This window comes from Nerophis ophidion, linkage group LG05, assembly GCF_033978795.1.
Source record: "Nerophis ophidion isolate RoL-2023_Sa linkage group LG05, RoL_Noph_v1.0, whole genome shotgun sequence".
In the NCBI taxonomy this organism is placed as follows: Eukaryota; Metazoa; Chordata; class Actinopteri; order Syngnathiformes; family Syngnathidae; genus Nerophis; species Nerophis ophidion.
In genome coordinates, this window is record NC_084615.1 from 29765477 (window position 1) to 29781714 (window position 16238).

The window sequence follows — 16238 nt, forward strand, 5'->3', positions numbered from 1 at the left end:
GAACCCGGGCACAATATCCCCACTTCGACGAAACTGTTTTGCACATAAACAAAAATAATACATGTTAAAAATATGAGTATTTACTCAGTGGTGAAGAAGGAGCTCGAGGTGGCAGTTTCTGAAGCTCCTGCAACCAAAGTGAAGTCAGTTTCATCAAGAGGAAATTGTCACAGAGGAAGACATTAGCGACATCTTGTGGTTGCCAGGTGTTATTGACGAGTGTTTTAAAATATTTCCCCAAATGCAGCAGCGGTAAGAAATGGATGGATAAATAGCAGTAAACATAAAAATTAAATAAAAAAAATAAAAAAGGTGTTTACGGTGATAATGTAAAAAATTAAACCCAAATAAGATAATAAAAAAAATGAGGTAAGATTTTTTAAATATACATCATATAGTGTCCGTGGAAAAAATATAACAGTGAACCCAACATAAGATACTGTATTTTGAAAATTTTAGTACTGTAGTTGTAGATTTTAATATTTACATTTAAGCTTTTTTGGAATATCTGTTGACAAATTATACAAAAAGCTAAATTACTCAATGTTTTGTAATGCCATTTTCAACTGCTTGTCCCTTTCGGGTGGCGGGGGGCACTGGAGCCTATCTCAGCTGCATTCCGGCGGAAGGCGACGTACACCCTGGACAAGTCGCAGAATAATTAAAAATGTAATTAAACTAAGCCAAATAAAATGGTAAATAAATACTACCAATGCAAAAAAATTTAATCCAATATATTAAAGTACATAATTACAACACCCATAAAAAGCTGTGTACTGTATTAAAAAGGAAATGTGTCATTGCACACACAAAGAACAATAAAATCACATTTTCAATACAAACCTGTTCAAGGTCAGACAAACATCATACTGACTGGACAGGAGCCCCTCTCCGTTATCCATCAAACCACGAAGGCGTGGGAAGTGGCGGGTGGGGTACGTGTGCGTGTATGTGTAATGTATTTTCTGGGGATATATTTTGTAGTTGTGTTTAAGCCTGACGAGTCGATCTGCTCCTCTACCTCGGTGCTCGTCACGATAACACAGCCAATCAAACCAATAAACGTCAACAGACAACAGGTGTGTGGAAGGAATTTGTAGCTTCTTCACTGCACAATCCTTTCGGGAGAATCTCAAAACATTGACCATGCCAGCTTGCTCCAGCCAGGGAAAACAACTCAGATTAGAATGTTTGTGTATGAATGAGCAAAAACAAATATAAACATTTCACTCTAGTTGTCTATTTCTGTTCATCATATTTGTCATACTTCGCAGAGCAGACAGCTTCTCTGAGATGTTATCCAGATTGCGATCTCGTCCAAAATCCCAAAAGACTGACAAAAAGCATTACCTCTAAAATGAAATATTCAGCAGTTGAATCACATTTTGGCTTTAAACCGCTTTACTGCTGTAATCACCAAACACAGTGGGAGTTTCAATGAAAAGAAACAAGAATATGAGGTAAACATCATCCCATCATTTAATTCTGCCTCGTGTCCTCAGCTGAGAAAGCGCTTTCTCTACCTGCAAAAGCACAATAAACTTGTGTCCATCATACAAAAATTGACATTTATATTACAAAACGTGTCGGCGTCATCACTCACTGTGATGAACCAGTGCGACTGGGGCCCGTATCGGAGCTGAGAGCTTACATTCATCTTGCTCGCAGGAGCCAAAGCGTGCAGATGAAGGTGAGGGACGGATGAGAAGGGAGGAATATGAAAGCCTAACCTGCAGTTTATATGTGGTAGAAATATTTCAAGATGATTAAAACGTGATCAAAATACAGTACAGCACGAGGCCTACGTTTACCTGATGTCTTCCAGATCTCTCACTTTGTTTCTCTCTAAGACAAGCCTTCCCATCTCTGCCATCTGCTCCACTACAAAGAAACAAGAAAGTATACACACAGGACATTTTATTATGTACAAGAATGGTTGGTCTTTACAAAGACTGGTCTTTTTTCATACAAAAGACGCACCGGATTATAAGGCGCGTTAAAGGGGTCATATTTGGATAATTTTCAAAATTCAAAACACTTCCTTGTGGTCTACAAAACATGTAATGGTGTTTCTTTGGTGAAATTGTTGCATAGATTGTTTTACAGACCATTTTCAAGTAGCTTTCTGAGCGTCTCTTCAGGATGCGCTGTTTTGTGGGCGGTCTTATTTACGTGGCTCACCTTCGACAGCGTCTTCTCCCTGTCATCTATGTTGTAGCGGTGTAGCGTGCAAGGATGGGAGTGGAAGAAGTGTCAAAAGATGGAGCTAACTGTTTTAATGACATTAGACTTTACTTAAATAAATAACGGAGCAGCATCATCTCATCCGTAGCTCAATAATGCAACAACAACGCCAGAAACGTGTCCCGTGAAAAAACAACAAGCGGAACTTCAACAACTAAAGTTCCTTGGGTGAATAATGTAAACCCACTACAGTTTTTAGCACGTTGATAGCTAGTCTACTGATAGATATAAGTTAGAAGTTTACGCTACTTTATATTAGAAATGGCAACAGGGAAAGATGAATGCCACATAAAAAGATAGCGAAAAAGAATAAGCTTATGACCACGGTGTCATCACAGACTACAATAGCGGATGTGTGCACATTTTCAGGACTTATGCAGATCCCAAGTACACATCAGCAGGTACCAGAAGGTAAGAACATTTGGTTTTGCATAATATTGCGAAACAAAACGCCAGATTTGGTTGCCCACATATGTGGTCCTCTCCAAGGTTTCTCATAGTCATCATGGTCGACGTCCCACTGGGGTGAGTTTTTCCTTGCCCTTATGTGGGCCCTACCGAGGATGTCGTTGTGGTTTGTGCAACCCTTTGAGGCACTTGTGATTTAGGGCTATATAAATAAACGATTGATTGATAAAAGTGGGTGACATTGTTATCACCAGGAAGGATGAGATCACCTACCGAGGTTCCATTCTAGAGGCTAATCTTTCCTGTGATAAAATGGCAACCAAGGTAATCAAAAAGGTCAACCAAAGAATGAGATTCCTCTACAGAATCTCCTCTCTGGTCAACAAAAGCACCTTGAAGATTCTAGCGGGAACTCTCCCAGAATAAGCTAGTCATGTTACTTTTGAACATCATGTTACTTTTAGACCTCCACCCCAGATCACACCTCACTCCAACCCACTTCTCCAAAGTGGGCTGGCTCAGGGTGGAGGACAGAGTACAACAACTTGCACTGAGCCTAGTCTATAAAATCCGCTACGCCTCCCTGATACCAAAGTTCATGTCAAACTACTTCCTTAACGTAAATGAACGCCATAACCACAACACCAGGGGGAGCTCCACAAACCACGTTAAACTCAGATTCCGATCTAACAAAGGTCTTAACTCATTCTCTTTCTACGCCACATCAATGTGGAATGCACTCCCAACAGGTGTAAAAGTAAGTGCATCTCTATCCTCCTTCAAAACCGCTCTAAAACAACACCTCCAGTCCACTTCAACCCTTTACTAATACCCTCCTCCATTCACATCCCATCTTCCCAGATTATAAATAACCTAATGTAAATAATCAAATGTACTTCTAATGTATTTACTTACTCTTATGCTATCTGAAGTCCCTATATTCTCTGCTGGCTGTACATATCCTACCAAGTAAGACCTACACTGTTTCAATGTCCATTTCTCTGTTGATGCAATTGTTGATGACTGAAGTACTGATATCAACTAAAGCTCCTCATCCCACCCCCCGGATTGTAAATAATTCAATGTATATACAAACGCCTTTTCCATATGAGTTGGGAAATTGTGTTAGATGTAAATATAAACGGAATACAGTGATTTTCAAATCATTTTGAACCCATATTCAGTTGAATATGCTACAAAGACAACATATTTGATGTTCAAACTGATAAACTTTTTTTTTTTGCAAATAATCATTAATTTGGAATTTGATGCCAGCGACACGTGACAGAAGTTGGGAAAGGTAGAATGAATACTGATAAAGTTGAGGAATGCTCAACAAACACTTATTTGGAACATCCCACAGGTGTGCAGGCTTATTGGGAACAGGTGGGTGCCATGATTGGGTATAAAAGCAGCTTCCATGAAATGCTAAGTAATTCACAAACAAGGATGGGGCGAGGGTCACCAATTTGTAAGCAAATTGTCCAACAGTTTTAGAACATTTCTCAACAAGCTATTTCAAGGAATTTGGGGATTTTACCATCTACGGTCCGTAAAATCATCAAAAGGTTCAGAGAATCTGGAGAAATCACTGCACGTAAGCAGTGATATTACGGACCTTTGACCCCTCAGGGGGTACTGCATCAAAACCCGACATCAGTGTGTAAAGTATATCACCACATGGGCTCAGGAACACTTCATAAAACCACTGTCAGTAACTACAGTTGGTCGCTACATCTGTAAGTGCAAGTTAAAAGTCTGCTATGCAAAGCAAAATCCATTAATCAACAACACCAAGGAACATGGCAGGCTTCGCTGGGCCCGAGCTCACCTAAGATGGACTGATGCAAAGTGGAAAAGTGTTCTGTGGTCTGACGAGTCCACATTTCAAATTATATTTGGAAACTGTGGACGTGGTGTCCTCTGGAACAAAGAGGAAAAATAACCATCCAGATCGTTATAGGCGCAATGTTCAAAAGTGAAGTGAATTATATCTGTGATGGTATGGGGGTGTATTAGTGCCCAAGACATGGGTAACTTACACATCTGTGAAGGCACCATTATTGCTGAAAGGTACATAAAGGTTTTGGAGCAACATATGTTGTCATTCAAGCAACGTTATCATGGAAGCCCCTGCTTATTTCAGCAAGACAATGCCAAACCACGTGTTATAACAGCGTGGTTTCGTAGTAGAAGCGTGCGGGTACTTTCCTGGCCCAACTGCAGTCCAAACCTGTCTCCCATCGAAAATGTGTGGCGCATTATGAAGCGTAAAATACGACAGCGGAGACCCTGGACTGTTGAATGACTAAAGCTCTACATAAAACAAGAATGAGAAAGAATTCCAGTTTCAAAGCTTAAACAATTAGTTTCCTCAGTTCCCAAATGTTTATTGAGTGTTAAAAGAAAAGGTGATGTAACACATCATGAACATGCCCTTTCCCAACTACTTTGGCACGTGTTGCAACCATAAATTCAAAGTTAATTATTATTTGCAAAAAAAAAACAAAGTTTATGAGTTTGAACATCAAATATCTTGTCTTTGTAGTGCATTCAACTGAATATGGGTTGAAAAAGATTTGCAAATCATTGTATTCGGTTTATATTTACATACAACACCATTTCCCAACTCATATGGAAATGGGATTTGTAGTTATTTTTCCCCATTTATGTTTTTGACTTTTTACTCCATCAACATGACTGCCTTGAAATGTCCCCCACAGATCAGCCTTTAAAGCATTTGACCACATGGAGGTGTTGTTGACCTTTGGCATCTGCAATAACCTGAAGCTATTTTTTGTTGTTGCAAAGAGAAAAGTTTTTTTTTACACCTTTTTGAATTTTCAGTAAACACCAAATGAATAAATTAAAAAGTATACAATAAACATTGCATAAAAACACTACTAATAACTACAGTAGTTTTAAAGTTAAAGTACCAATGATTGTCACACACAAACTATGTGTGGTGAAATTTGTCCTCTGCATTTGACCCATCCCTATGATCACCCCCTATGACCATAGTAACTAGCATATCATGCAACAGTGCAGATTCCAAGCCTTGAAATACTTTGTATAGTTCAAGACTTACGGTCATTTGGAAAAAAAAATCACTGCACATCATAATGGCAGCTACAGTTTCCATCTTAAAGATCTAAAAAAAATTATTTGGGAATGTCCGGCGGGCCAGATTGAAAAGCTTAACGGGCTACAAAGGCCCCCGGGCCTTAATTTGCCCAGATCTGTTATAAATTCCCCAAAAGCCATTTTGTCTCCGTGATTATCTTTTAATTGATTGAAACTTTTTTTAGTAGATTGCACAGTACAGTACATATTTTGTACAATTGACCAGTAAATGCTAACACCCGAATAAGTTTTTCAACTTCTTTAAGTCGGGTCCCACGTTAATCAATTCATGGTATCAATTCATCGCGTGACATTTCCAATAATGAATCACGGGCTGCTGAGTCACCAATCTACACAGGACGAGAGAGGAAAATCAACATAAACATTTGACCTGTGGGAATGTTGTCCTCCCGTAAAGCTTTACAGTTGTCGATGTGAGTCCTGGTAATAATGAGGTAATGATGGCCGGCAGCCGGCTTCACATCCCGGAAGCACAGCAGCTCCTCATTCTACACACAAACACCAATGATAAAGACAGTAGAAAAAGAACAGCATGAAACTTTTACTCACACTCAGGAGGATTTCTGTGTCGCTCTGGTTATTGGCTATCCGACAGAAGGGGCATTCGTCGTCGTTAGAGGAGGTAAGAGTCGCCATTCATGGTTTTAAAGTTGATAGAAAGGGAAGAACGGCAGCAGAGTGTGGGCGCGTCTGAAGGCAACACGACAAATCCAGCCGGCCTGCTGCTGCATTCACGGTGTGGCGTAAATTCGAAATCGTCAACAAACCACATCAACTAGTAATTCAATGTATTTGCTTAAGTCTCAATTGATATCAGAGCTGTGGTATTAAAATAATTTCCAAACGTAGTTTTACTCACTCATCAAACATAACATTTTACATGCACATGTAATCTTGACCAGAATATATTTATTAATTAGATTTACACTTCCTTTTATTGTCATTCCAATTTGAACTTTACAGTACAGATAAGAATTTTTTTTTGCATTAGCTCGTTGTAGTGCAGGATAAAAGAGCAACAAGGTGCAGATACAAATAGATTACTGCACAGATAAATATATTGCACTTTTGCATATGCATCCACGTTTATGGATGTATGTTATATTGTCTTTGTAATCCAGTGGGTTAATCCTACTCAATGGCCTAGTCGTTAGAGTGTTCGTCCGAGTCATACCAAAGACTATAACAATGGGACCCCTGTTTGGCACTCAGCATTAAGGGTTGGAATTGGGGGTTAAATCACCAAAAAAAAAAAAGATTCCCGGGCACGGCACTGCTAGTACCCACTGTTCCCCTCACCTCCCAGGGGGTGATTAAGGGTGATGGGTCAAATGCAGAGAATATTTTTGCCACATCTAGTATGTGTGTGACAATCATTGGTACTTTACTTTGACTTTAATTGAGGGGATTATTATGATGCGTTCAAGAGTCTTATGGCCTGAGGGAAGAAGCTGTTACACAACCAGAAGGTTCTGCTACGGAGGCCGCGGAACCTCTTTCTAGAGTCCAGCAGTGAAAACAGCCCTTGGTGGGGTTGGGTGGAGTCTCTACAGATTTTCTGAGCCCTGGTCAGGCAGCGGCTTTTTGCCATTTCCTGGATAGGAGGAAGAAGAGTCCTGATGATCTTCTCCGCCGTCCTCACCACTCTCCGCAGAGACTTCCAAGCTGAGGCACTGCAGGCTCCAGTCCAGACAGAGATGCAGTTGGTCAGTAGGCTCTCTATAGCGCCTGTGTAGAATGTGCTGAGAATGGGGGGAGGGAGCTGTGCTCTTTTCATCCGACGCAAAAAGTGCATGCGCTGCTGAGCTCTTTTTTTACTAGAGCACCGGTCTGTAGGGACCAGGTGATATTGTCAGTTATCTGCACCCCCAGGAACTGGGTGCTTCTCACCATCTCCACTGCTGTGCCGTTGACAAATAGTGGAGTGTGGCTGGTCTGCCTCCTGAAGTAGACGATCTCCTTGGTCTTGTCGACGTTCAGGACCAGGTTGTTGGTTCTGCACCAGTCAACCAGATGTTTCACCTCCCTGTAGTCCATGTCGTTATTGTCACGGATGAGGCCCACTACTGTCGTGTAGTACGCATACTTCACAATCTGGTTAGTGGTGGACCTGGCGCAGCAGTCATGGGTCATCAATGTGAACAGCAGCGGACTCAGGATGCAGCCGGTGCTCAGGGAGATGGCACTGGAGGTGTTGTTGCCCACTTTCACAGACTGGGGTCTGTCTGTGAGGAAGTCAAGCAGCAAGTTGCAAAGAGGGGTACTGAATCCATGGGGGGCAACTATTTCACTTTTAGGCACTTCCTTAGCTGTTTTTCCTACAACAGTGTATTAAAAACAGTTAACACATTTTACAGTCAAGGTAAAGGTGCTGATCAAATTAAAATGAGTAAATAGCAGCGATAAATACATTATAGAGAAGATGACATTGCATCCAGCATATGGTGCAGATCAGCATTAAATAGGACAACAAAAATGCTGTTACGGTTCAATTTTATGATATTGTTTGGGGGCCAAAACAACTTAATCTTTATCCCAATTTTTCAAGAGGTGGGTTAGCTTTTGGTGCAAATCTGAATACGGCTAGAGATCCAGGAGTAAGTAAAACAACAAGGAATTGTAGTTTACAGTTCAAGATGTGGCTTTGTTTGGGGTTTCTCTTTCAGTTCCTGATAAATGATACATGCATCTCAATGACAATTTTTGTATGAAGTGGTTTATTTTTAACATTTGTTGCAGATCTGGACTCACATACGAAAGGAACAGCCATTGTTTTTCTGCTTTTTTTTTTTGAGAAAAAGAGTTAACGCTCAAAGCTATATTGCCTGGGTTTGTGTATTTAAAAAAATATACAGTACCTCAATCTTGATGTGTGATGGAGTACAATTTGATTGATTGATTGAGAAGTTTATCGACACTTTAAAGAATTTAATCCATGTATTGTTTTAAAAAGGCAAACAATTGCCACAAAAAGCCAAAAGGCTTGTTTCCATTGTGGTCCATTAAATATTCATCACATTTGTTACATTCAATAATAAAATATATGTAACCTGTAATATATGTATAAAAAAATATGTAAATGTGTTTTTTTTTATATAAATTATGTATATATACACAGTATACATGTCAGGGGATTTGAAAAACAATATATAAAAAAAATGGGGTGGGGGTGGTACATGACTATGCACGTGTTGAGAAAATATACATACACAATCAATGTTTATTTATTTAGCCCTAAATCACAAGTGTCTCAAAGCCACAATGACATCCGAGGTTCAGCGCCCACATAAGGGCAAGGAAAAACTCACAACCCAGTGGGACGTCGATGAGAATAACTATGAGAAACCTTGGAGAGGACCGCAAATGTGGGTAACCACCCCCCTCTAGGGTATAAAACCTATAACCACATATAAACCTGTTTGATGCTTCGAAGAGTTGCTGGGGATCAATTTTGGTTCAGATCAGGTAGAGGTTGTACTGAGCCATGGTTTTTATGGCAGTTTTAAAATTTTGTAGGGAAGTTTGAATTTTAAGGTGTGTTGGTGGTGCATTCCACTGATTGGTGGCAAATAGTAGAATGCATTTTTTCCCATGAGAGTCTTGAATTTGGGGGGGACAGGGTGTGAGGAACTCCCTCTCGTGTAGTACCTGTGAGCATAACATACTCTGGTGAAATAGTTGGACAGGTACTTGGGGACAGTTTCTCTAAGTAATTTGAAAACCAGGCACTTTGCAATTTGGTGTACTCTTTCCTCAACTCTAAGCCATCCTAATTTGGTAAAGTGGGTTTGAGTTAGGTCAGTCCTGTATGGGAGGTTGAGCAGGAGTCTCACCAGCTTGTTTTGGGAAGTTTGCAGTTGAATTTTTAGTGGCTTGGGTATACTGGTAAGAGGTGCAGGGATACTTGCCAACCTTGAGACCTCCGATTTCGGAAGGTGGGGGATGGGGGGCGTGGTTAAGTGGGTGGAGTATATTTACATTCACCAAGTCAAGTATTTCATATATATATATATATATATATATATATATATATATATATAAGAAATACTTGACTTTCAGTGAATTCTAGCAACATATATTATATATATATATATATATATATATATATATATATATATATATATATGTAGGTGTGGGAAAAAATCACGGTATCGAGCACTATTCTCTGGATAATCCAATCAAGACATATATATATATATATATATATATATATATATATATACATATATATATAAATAAAAGAAATACATGAATTTCAGTGTTCATTTATTTACACATTTACACACACATAACACTCAACTACTCATTGTTAAGTTAAGGGTTCAATTGTCAATCCTTGTTTTTCTAACCATATGCATGTGCAGTAGATGGCAGTATTGTCCTGTTTAAGAGTGTCAAACATTACCATGAATTGATTAACGTGGACCCCGACTTAAACAAGTTGAAAAACTTATTGGGTGTTACCATTTAGTGGTCAATTGTAAGGAATATGTATTGAACTGTGCAATCTACTAATACAATTTTCAATCAATTAATCATTTCTGTTAACGGCAGACGAACTGCTTTACGGTAGACAAAAACGGACTGCTGTTGTGTGTTGTTGCCGCGCTGGGAGGACGTTAATGAAACTGCCTAACAATAAACCCACATAAGAAACCAAGAACTCGCCCTCGATCATTCTACAGTTATAACATCATTGGGCAGACATGCTGTGGGAAAGTGGACGTGAAAACAGGCTACGGTCCGCATGGAGCTGGAGGGGGCGTGGCCTCCACCTCTGCCTGAATTTCGGGAGAAAATTTGTCCCGGGAGGTTTTCAGGAGAGGCGCTGAATTTCGGGAGTCTCCCGGAAAATCCGGTAGGGTTGGCAAGTATGGGTGCAGGCGTAGTCAAAATGACAGTGTTGATCAATTTAAAAAAGGATGTTTTGCCCTTGGTTAGAGGTATGGGCTCCAGTGGAAGCCATTCTAGTAAATACAAAATGTCTACTTCTTCATAAAACTGTCCCCAGTATACTCACACTAACAAAGGACGGCGTTCCAGGTATGAATTTATACAACATGTCTGCTGATATCCTACTAGCCGGGGCCAGAACATGGAGGTGGAGGTGTCTCACTGAGATGTAAGGAGGTTGGTGGAATCCCAGCCTATGCAAAACAATTACAAATGAAACACCCAAATCTGTCAAAAACATTACAATAAAACACATTTTTGAAGGAGTGCTTCCACCTGATATCCTTCATATCCGTGACACCGCTGTCAAGGAGTACTGCTCTCGCCATTTCAGCCATGCGTTCAACTGGGAAATAAATATTAATTTTTTCCATAATGTCTTAGATATGAAGTACAACATGCTATAAATGTGTATTTAGGGTCAGCTTAAATGCAGAAACAGTACAAGACAAAGAGTGGAATACTAGCACACTACCTATTGGTAGTTTCATAAGAGGTACTGCATGGAAAACACTTACCGAGGTCGATGTGTCCATTGTTCAGCGAGAAGCAACTTTCTATGTGCTGAATGGGAACAACCAGGTAATGATGAGGAGCAACAGGACAAATGTCCCGGAAACACACCAGATCCTTGGTCTGAGGTTAAGGTAACATAGAACGGTAGTTTACGTACAGCTCCTGAACGCACCACTAAACAATCCAGCTGTACTGTACAAGCATGTAAAATAATTGTTTTATCTATGATTAATTACAATGTTTGTTTGATGTACTATAAATATATATTACATACTACAAGCACCGTAATAACACGTTAATTAGTGAAACCAAAAGTATAAAAACTTTGAATTAAATTTATTTCCTGGTCATGTTTCTGCACAACGAATCCATACAATTTCTTACCTTTTTTAAAACGTCCGCCTCGTCGTCTTGGCCCTTGGCAATTGAGCAAAAAACACACCATTCGTTTCCATTTCCTTCGGTGTCATTTAAGTCCATTTTTGGCGACCACACGGACACTTCCTGCTTTCCTGGTTACCGATGACGCAGAGTCACGAAGATCGTTGATGAGCGTGAAGACGATGACCCGCGTTGAATGAATGAATGTTTTGGTAAGTTAGTACGGACCAATAAGAACGTTGCTTTTAAAGATTCGTCATCCTGTTTCAGGTACATACTTAGTTATTCCATTTCCTACCGCTTGTTGTTAAGGGCCTACTGAAATGAGATTTTCTTATTTAAACGGGGATAGCAGGTCCATTCTATGTGTCATACTTGATCATTTCGCGATATTGCCATATTTTTGCTTAAAGGATTTAGTAGAGAACATCCACGATAAAGTTCGCAACTTTCGGTCGCTAAAAAAAAGCCTTACCTTTACCGTAAGTAGCAGACTATGTGCGCGTGACGTCACGGGTTGTCGGGCTCCTCACATTGTTTACAATCATAGCCACCAGCAGCGAGCAGCGAGAGCGATTCAAACCAAGAAAGCAACAATTTCCCCATTAATTTGAGGGAGGATGAAAGATTCGTGGATGAGGAAAGTGAGAGTGAAGGACTAGGGGAAAAAAAAGACGAGGGCAGTGGGAGCAATTCAGATATTAGACACATTTACTAGGATAATTCTGGAAAATCCCTTATCTGCCTATTGTGTTACTAGTGTTTTAGTGAGATTATATGGTTGTACCTGAAAGTCGGGAGTGGCCACGGGTGTGGTGACCGCCAGAGTCTCTGAGGGAAGCCACGTTTCTTGACGAGGCGAAGCGAAGGCAGCCGTTGGGGCCGGGCTGAGAATTTTTTTTCCCCCCTCCTCCACGATGGGAGCATACCACGTTCGGGGTGGCCGGTCGGAGGAGGCAAGAGAGTTCGCAGCTGCCTCTTTGACAGGTGCACGAGGAACAACGCAAGCTCTCCGCTCATAACTACGGTAAGAGCCGACTTATTACCACAATTTTTTTCACTGAAACCTGCCGGTTGACATGTGGTAGGGAACCATGTTCGCTTGACTGCTCTGTTCCATAGTAAAGCGTCACGTCATCTTTCGGAAATGTAAACAAGAAAACACAGGCTGTGTGTGTTGCTAAAGGCACCCGCAATACACCGCTTCCCACCTACATCTTTCTTCTTTGACGTCTCTATTATTAATTGAAAAAATTGCAAAAGATTCGGCAACACAGATGTCCAGAATACTGTGTAATTATGCGATTAAAGCAGACGACTTACGGCTGGGGGCTCGGGGCTGGAAGAAAATGTCCGCTACAATCTGTGACTTCATGCGCACGCGTCATCATACCCCGACGTTTTCAACAGGATACTCCGCGGCAAACTTAAAATTGCAATTTAGTAAACTAAAAAGGCCGTATTGGCACGTGTTGCAATGTTAATATTTCATCATTGATATATAAACTATCAGACTGTGTGGTCGGTAGTAGTGGGTTTCAGTAGGCCTTTAAATAAGTTACCAGTAACAAAAAAATCCTATTTTCTTATTTTTTTCGGAATACAGCAATGATACACGTGCTGATTATACACAAACATCCAGCCATCCATTTTTCTACCGCTTGTCCCTTTTTGGGGTCGCGGGGGGTGTAAAACACAAATTTAATGAATGTAATAGACACAGTATGGACATGTATACAACATTTATTCAGGCTTAAATGTAGTTGCCATAACACAATAATAATAAATAGATCCTTACAGAAGACAGCAGTTTGGGATTCACAAGAAAATAATACTTCAGGTGCATTCACAGTTACAACACAAGAACAAAGCTCATTTACACATGGAGCGCTAACTCATTACGACAACACTGATGTATGTAGAACAATATATCCATACACTCACTGCACGACATAATTAAATGTATTTGTGTGATCTAAATGTTTTGTCAGTGGCATTAGTAGAGTGCATTGAGTGATCCCTTTTCTTTTGTAGTGGTGTTTGGACAACATTCAGTCACATTAAGTGTTTTTCTCCAAAGAAATGCTAAATTACATAACTCCACAATACAGCGTTAGACTGGTCTTAAATCCTGTAGTGCAAAACGTGATTCTTCTGCGGTAGGGGTGTCCAAATTGCAGCCCGCTGCATTTTTTTTTTATTGGACCCTGGGTTTGTCTAAAAATAAAATTACATTCTACAGAGGGGGATGAGAGCCTCACAGAAATGAAAAATAATACACAGTTGACACGTAGACTCTTTTTCTTTGAATATATTTACCTGTTTAGCATATCTCTTCTTTAAATTGGTTAATAATAATAATGGGTTAATTCTATGAAAGTGGCACGGTCCTACGGGTAAAACCATTTGGACACCCCTGTTCTACTGGCTTTAAAACAAAACAAAAAAATCAGTGATCGAATTCTAGTGCTTGTTGGGTTACGTCAGTCCGCTGAACAAAATAACATCTCAATAAAAATAAACGATAAAAAAAATACTCATAGGAAAAAAAAAAAATCATATAAAAATGTGACAAGTTCACACAGAAAAATAATATTTGGTCGATGCAAAAAGGGTGTTTTGGGTGGAGGTAATGAAACCACTTATTGTGATGTAATTTAACATTGATTCAGTTCGAAAATCAAAGTAGCATTTAGAGGAGGTGCGGCATTTTTTTTTAAACAAATGAAATGGTGAATGGTCAGAAACCTTTCTAGACTGCTTCAGTTTCTTCCAAAATGAGTTCCTGTACATTCACACGATTGCTTTTAATTTTAAGGAAAAACAGCCCTCTTCTTTTTTTCTTCATTTCTCACAATGTTGTGGCACTAAGGCAAGTCTGCATATCAGAGGGAAACCTGGAGACTTTTAAAGGTGAAAGGCAGCTAATTAAACACAAGCGACCAGACTGGGGCTTACAATCACGTGATGCTGACCCTGCCTTCTTGAAACGACTGCTTTCCGCCACCCCCTCACAGATCATTAAGCATCCAATCAGGCAGCTTAGATTTACCTACAAGCTGTGCTGTAAAAGGATTTGTGAGAGCAGAAAGTGAAGCATGTCTGTGGTAGGCTTGAATGCTGGGGGGAGCTACTCAAAGCTCCACACCTCCAGACTGTGGATGTTGAAGTCCTGGCGGGTGGAGAGCGGCTGGTTGTTAAAAGTGGCGCATTTGGTGGTGGTGCCGCGATACAGCCCGGCATCAAGCCACAGACCCAGTTGACCACTTAAGCGCCAGGAGGTGGAATGAAAATAAGAAACAAGGAGAACAAATGTGTGTCAGCAATGTCCGTTCACATTAAGACAGTGGTGTTATAGCAATACTTTTATAGATTCATAATACTGATTATTACAACATAGTAAATAATCCAAACTATAATAGGCTTTATGTTTGATTTTATATATATATGTATATATATATATATACACAGATATATATATATATATATATATATATATATATATATATATATATATGTATATATATATATATATATGTATATATACACAGATATATATATATATATATATATATATATATACACACAGATATATATATATATATAAACACACACACACACACATACATATATATACACATATATGTGTGTCTGTGTGTATACACACACACACACACACACACACACACACACACACACACACACACACACACACACACACACACACACACACACACACACACACACACGACACATATACATATATATACATATATACATATATATATATGTATATATATGTATATGTATATGTATATATATATATGTGTGTGTGTGTCTATATCAGGGGTCACCAACCTTTTTGAAACCAAGAGCTACTTCTTGGGTACTGATTAACGCAAAGGGCTACCAGTTTGATACACACTTAAAGAAAATGCCAGATATAGCCAATTTGCTGAATTTACCTTTAATAAATAAATCATATATATATATATATATATATATATATATATATATATATATATATATATATATATATATATATATATATACATTGGTATTTCTGTCTGTCATTCCGTCATACATTTTTTTTCCTTTTACGTAAGGTTTTTTGTAGAGAATAAATGATGATAAAACACTTAATTGAACGGTTTAAAAGAAAAGAAAACGGAAAAAATTTAAATAAAAATTTGAAACATAGTTTATCTTCAATTTCGACTCTTTAAAATTCAAAATTCAACCCCCAAAAAATAATAGAAGAACTGGCTAATTCGAATCTTTTTGAAAAAATAAAAAAAATTAATTTATGGAACATCATTAGTAATTTTTCCTGATTAAGATTAATTATAGAATTTTGATAACATGTTTTAAATAGGTTAATATCCAATCTGCATTTTCTAAGAATATATAACAAATTGGACCAAGCATATTTCTAACAAAGACAAATCATTATTTCTTCTAGATTTTCCTGAACAAAACTTTTAATAGAAATTCAAAAGACTTTGAAATAAGATTTATACTTGATTCTAAAGAATTTCTAGATTTGCCGGAATAACTTTTTTGATTTTTAATCATAAGTTTGAAGAAAGATT

At 38.9% G+C, this 16238-nt stretch overlaps 3 protein-coding genes across 12 annotated transcripts in view; all 3 read right to left on the minus strand.

Annotated features, from left to right (window-relative positions):
• Window positions 1–707: 707 nt before the first annotated feature.
• Window positions 708–6541, minus strand: LOC133552903 (adenosine 5'-monophosphoramidase HINT3-like). Its single transcript, XM_061900485.1, has 5 exons — window positions 6346–6541; window positions 6167–6284; window positions 1812–1881; window positions 1604–1730; window positions 708–1523 (listed from the first exon to the last, which is right to left on the minus strand). The coding sequence occupies exons 1-5, from the start codon at window positions 6430–6432 to the stop codon at window positions 1476–1478; spliced, it is 450 nt and encodes a 149-aa protein (XP_061756469.1). The 5' UTR covers window positions 6433–6541; the 3' UTR covers window positions 708–1475.
• Window positions 6542–6685: 144 nt separating this feature from the next.
• Window positions 6686–11840, minus strand: LOC133552902 (adenosine 5'-monophosphoramidase HINT3-like). 5 transcript variants are annotated; one of them, XM_061900481.1, is made up of 5 exons: window positions 11650–11831; window positions 11268–11385; window positions 11026–11095; window positions 10817–10943; window positions 6686–8017 (listed from the first exon to the last, which is right to left on the minus strand). In XM_061900481.1, the coding sequence occupies exons 1-5, from the start codon at window positions 11743–11745 to the stop codon at window positions 7919–7921; spliced, it is 510 nt and encodes a 169-aa protein (XP_061756465.1). In that variant the 5' UTR covers window positions 11746–11831; the 3' UTR covers window positions 6686–7918. The 5 variants fall into 5 exon arrangements, with proteins under 5 accessions (XP_061756465.1, XP_061756468.1, XP_061756467.1 ...); XM_061900484.1 differs by having other exon boundaries at window positions 6686–8021; window positions 11650–11829; XM_061900483.1 differs by having other exon boundaries at window positions 6686–8114; window positions 11650–11829.
• A 1533-nt stretch (window positions 11841–13373) lies between these two features.
• The window catches only part of LOC133552904 (nuclear receptor coactivator 7), a 50617-nt gene continuing 47752 nt past the window's right edge, over window positions 13374–16238 (minus strand). For 5 of the 6 annotated variants that reach the window (XM_061900487.1, XM_061900488.1, XM_061900489.1 and 2 more), the window contains one exon: window positions 13374–14912. In XM_061900487.1, the coding sequence (XP_061756471.1) occupies window positions 14777–14912 (136 nt within the window). In that variant the 3' untranslated portion in view covers window positions 13374–14776. The remainder of the gene's footprint in view (window positions 14913–16238) is intronic. The other variant, XR_009806790.1, reaches the window with a different exon arrangement.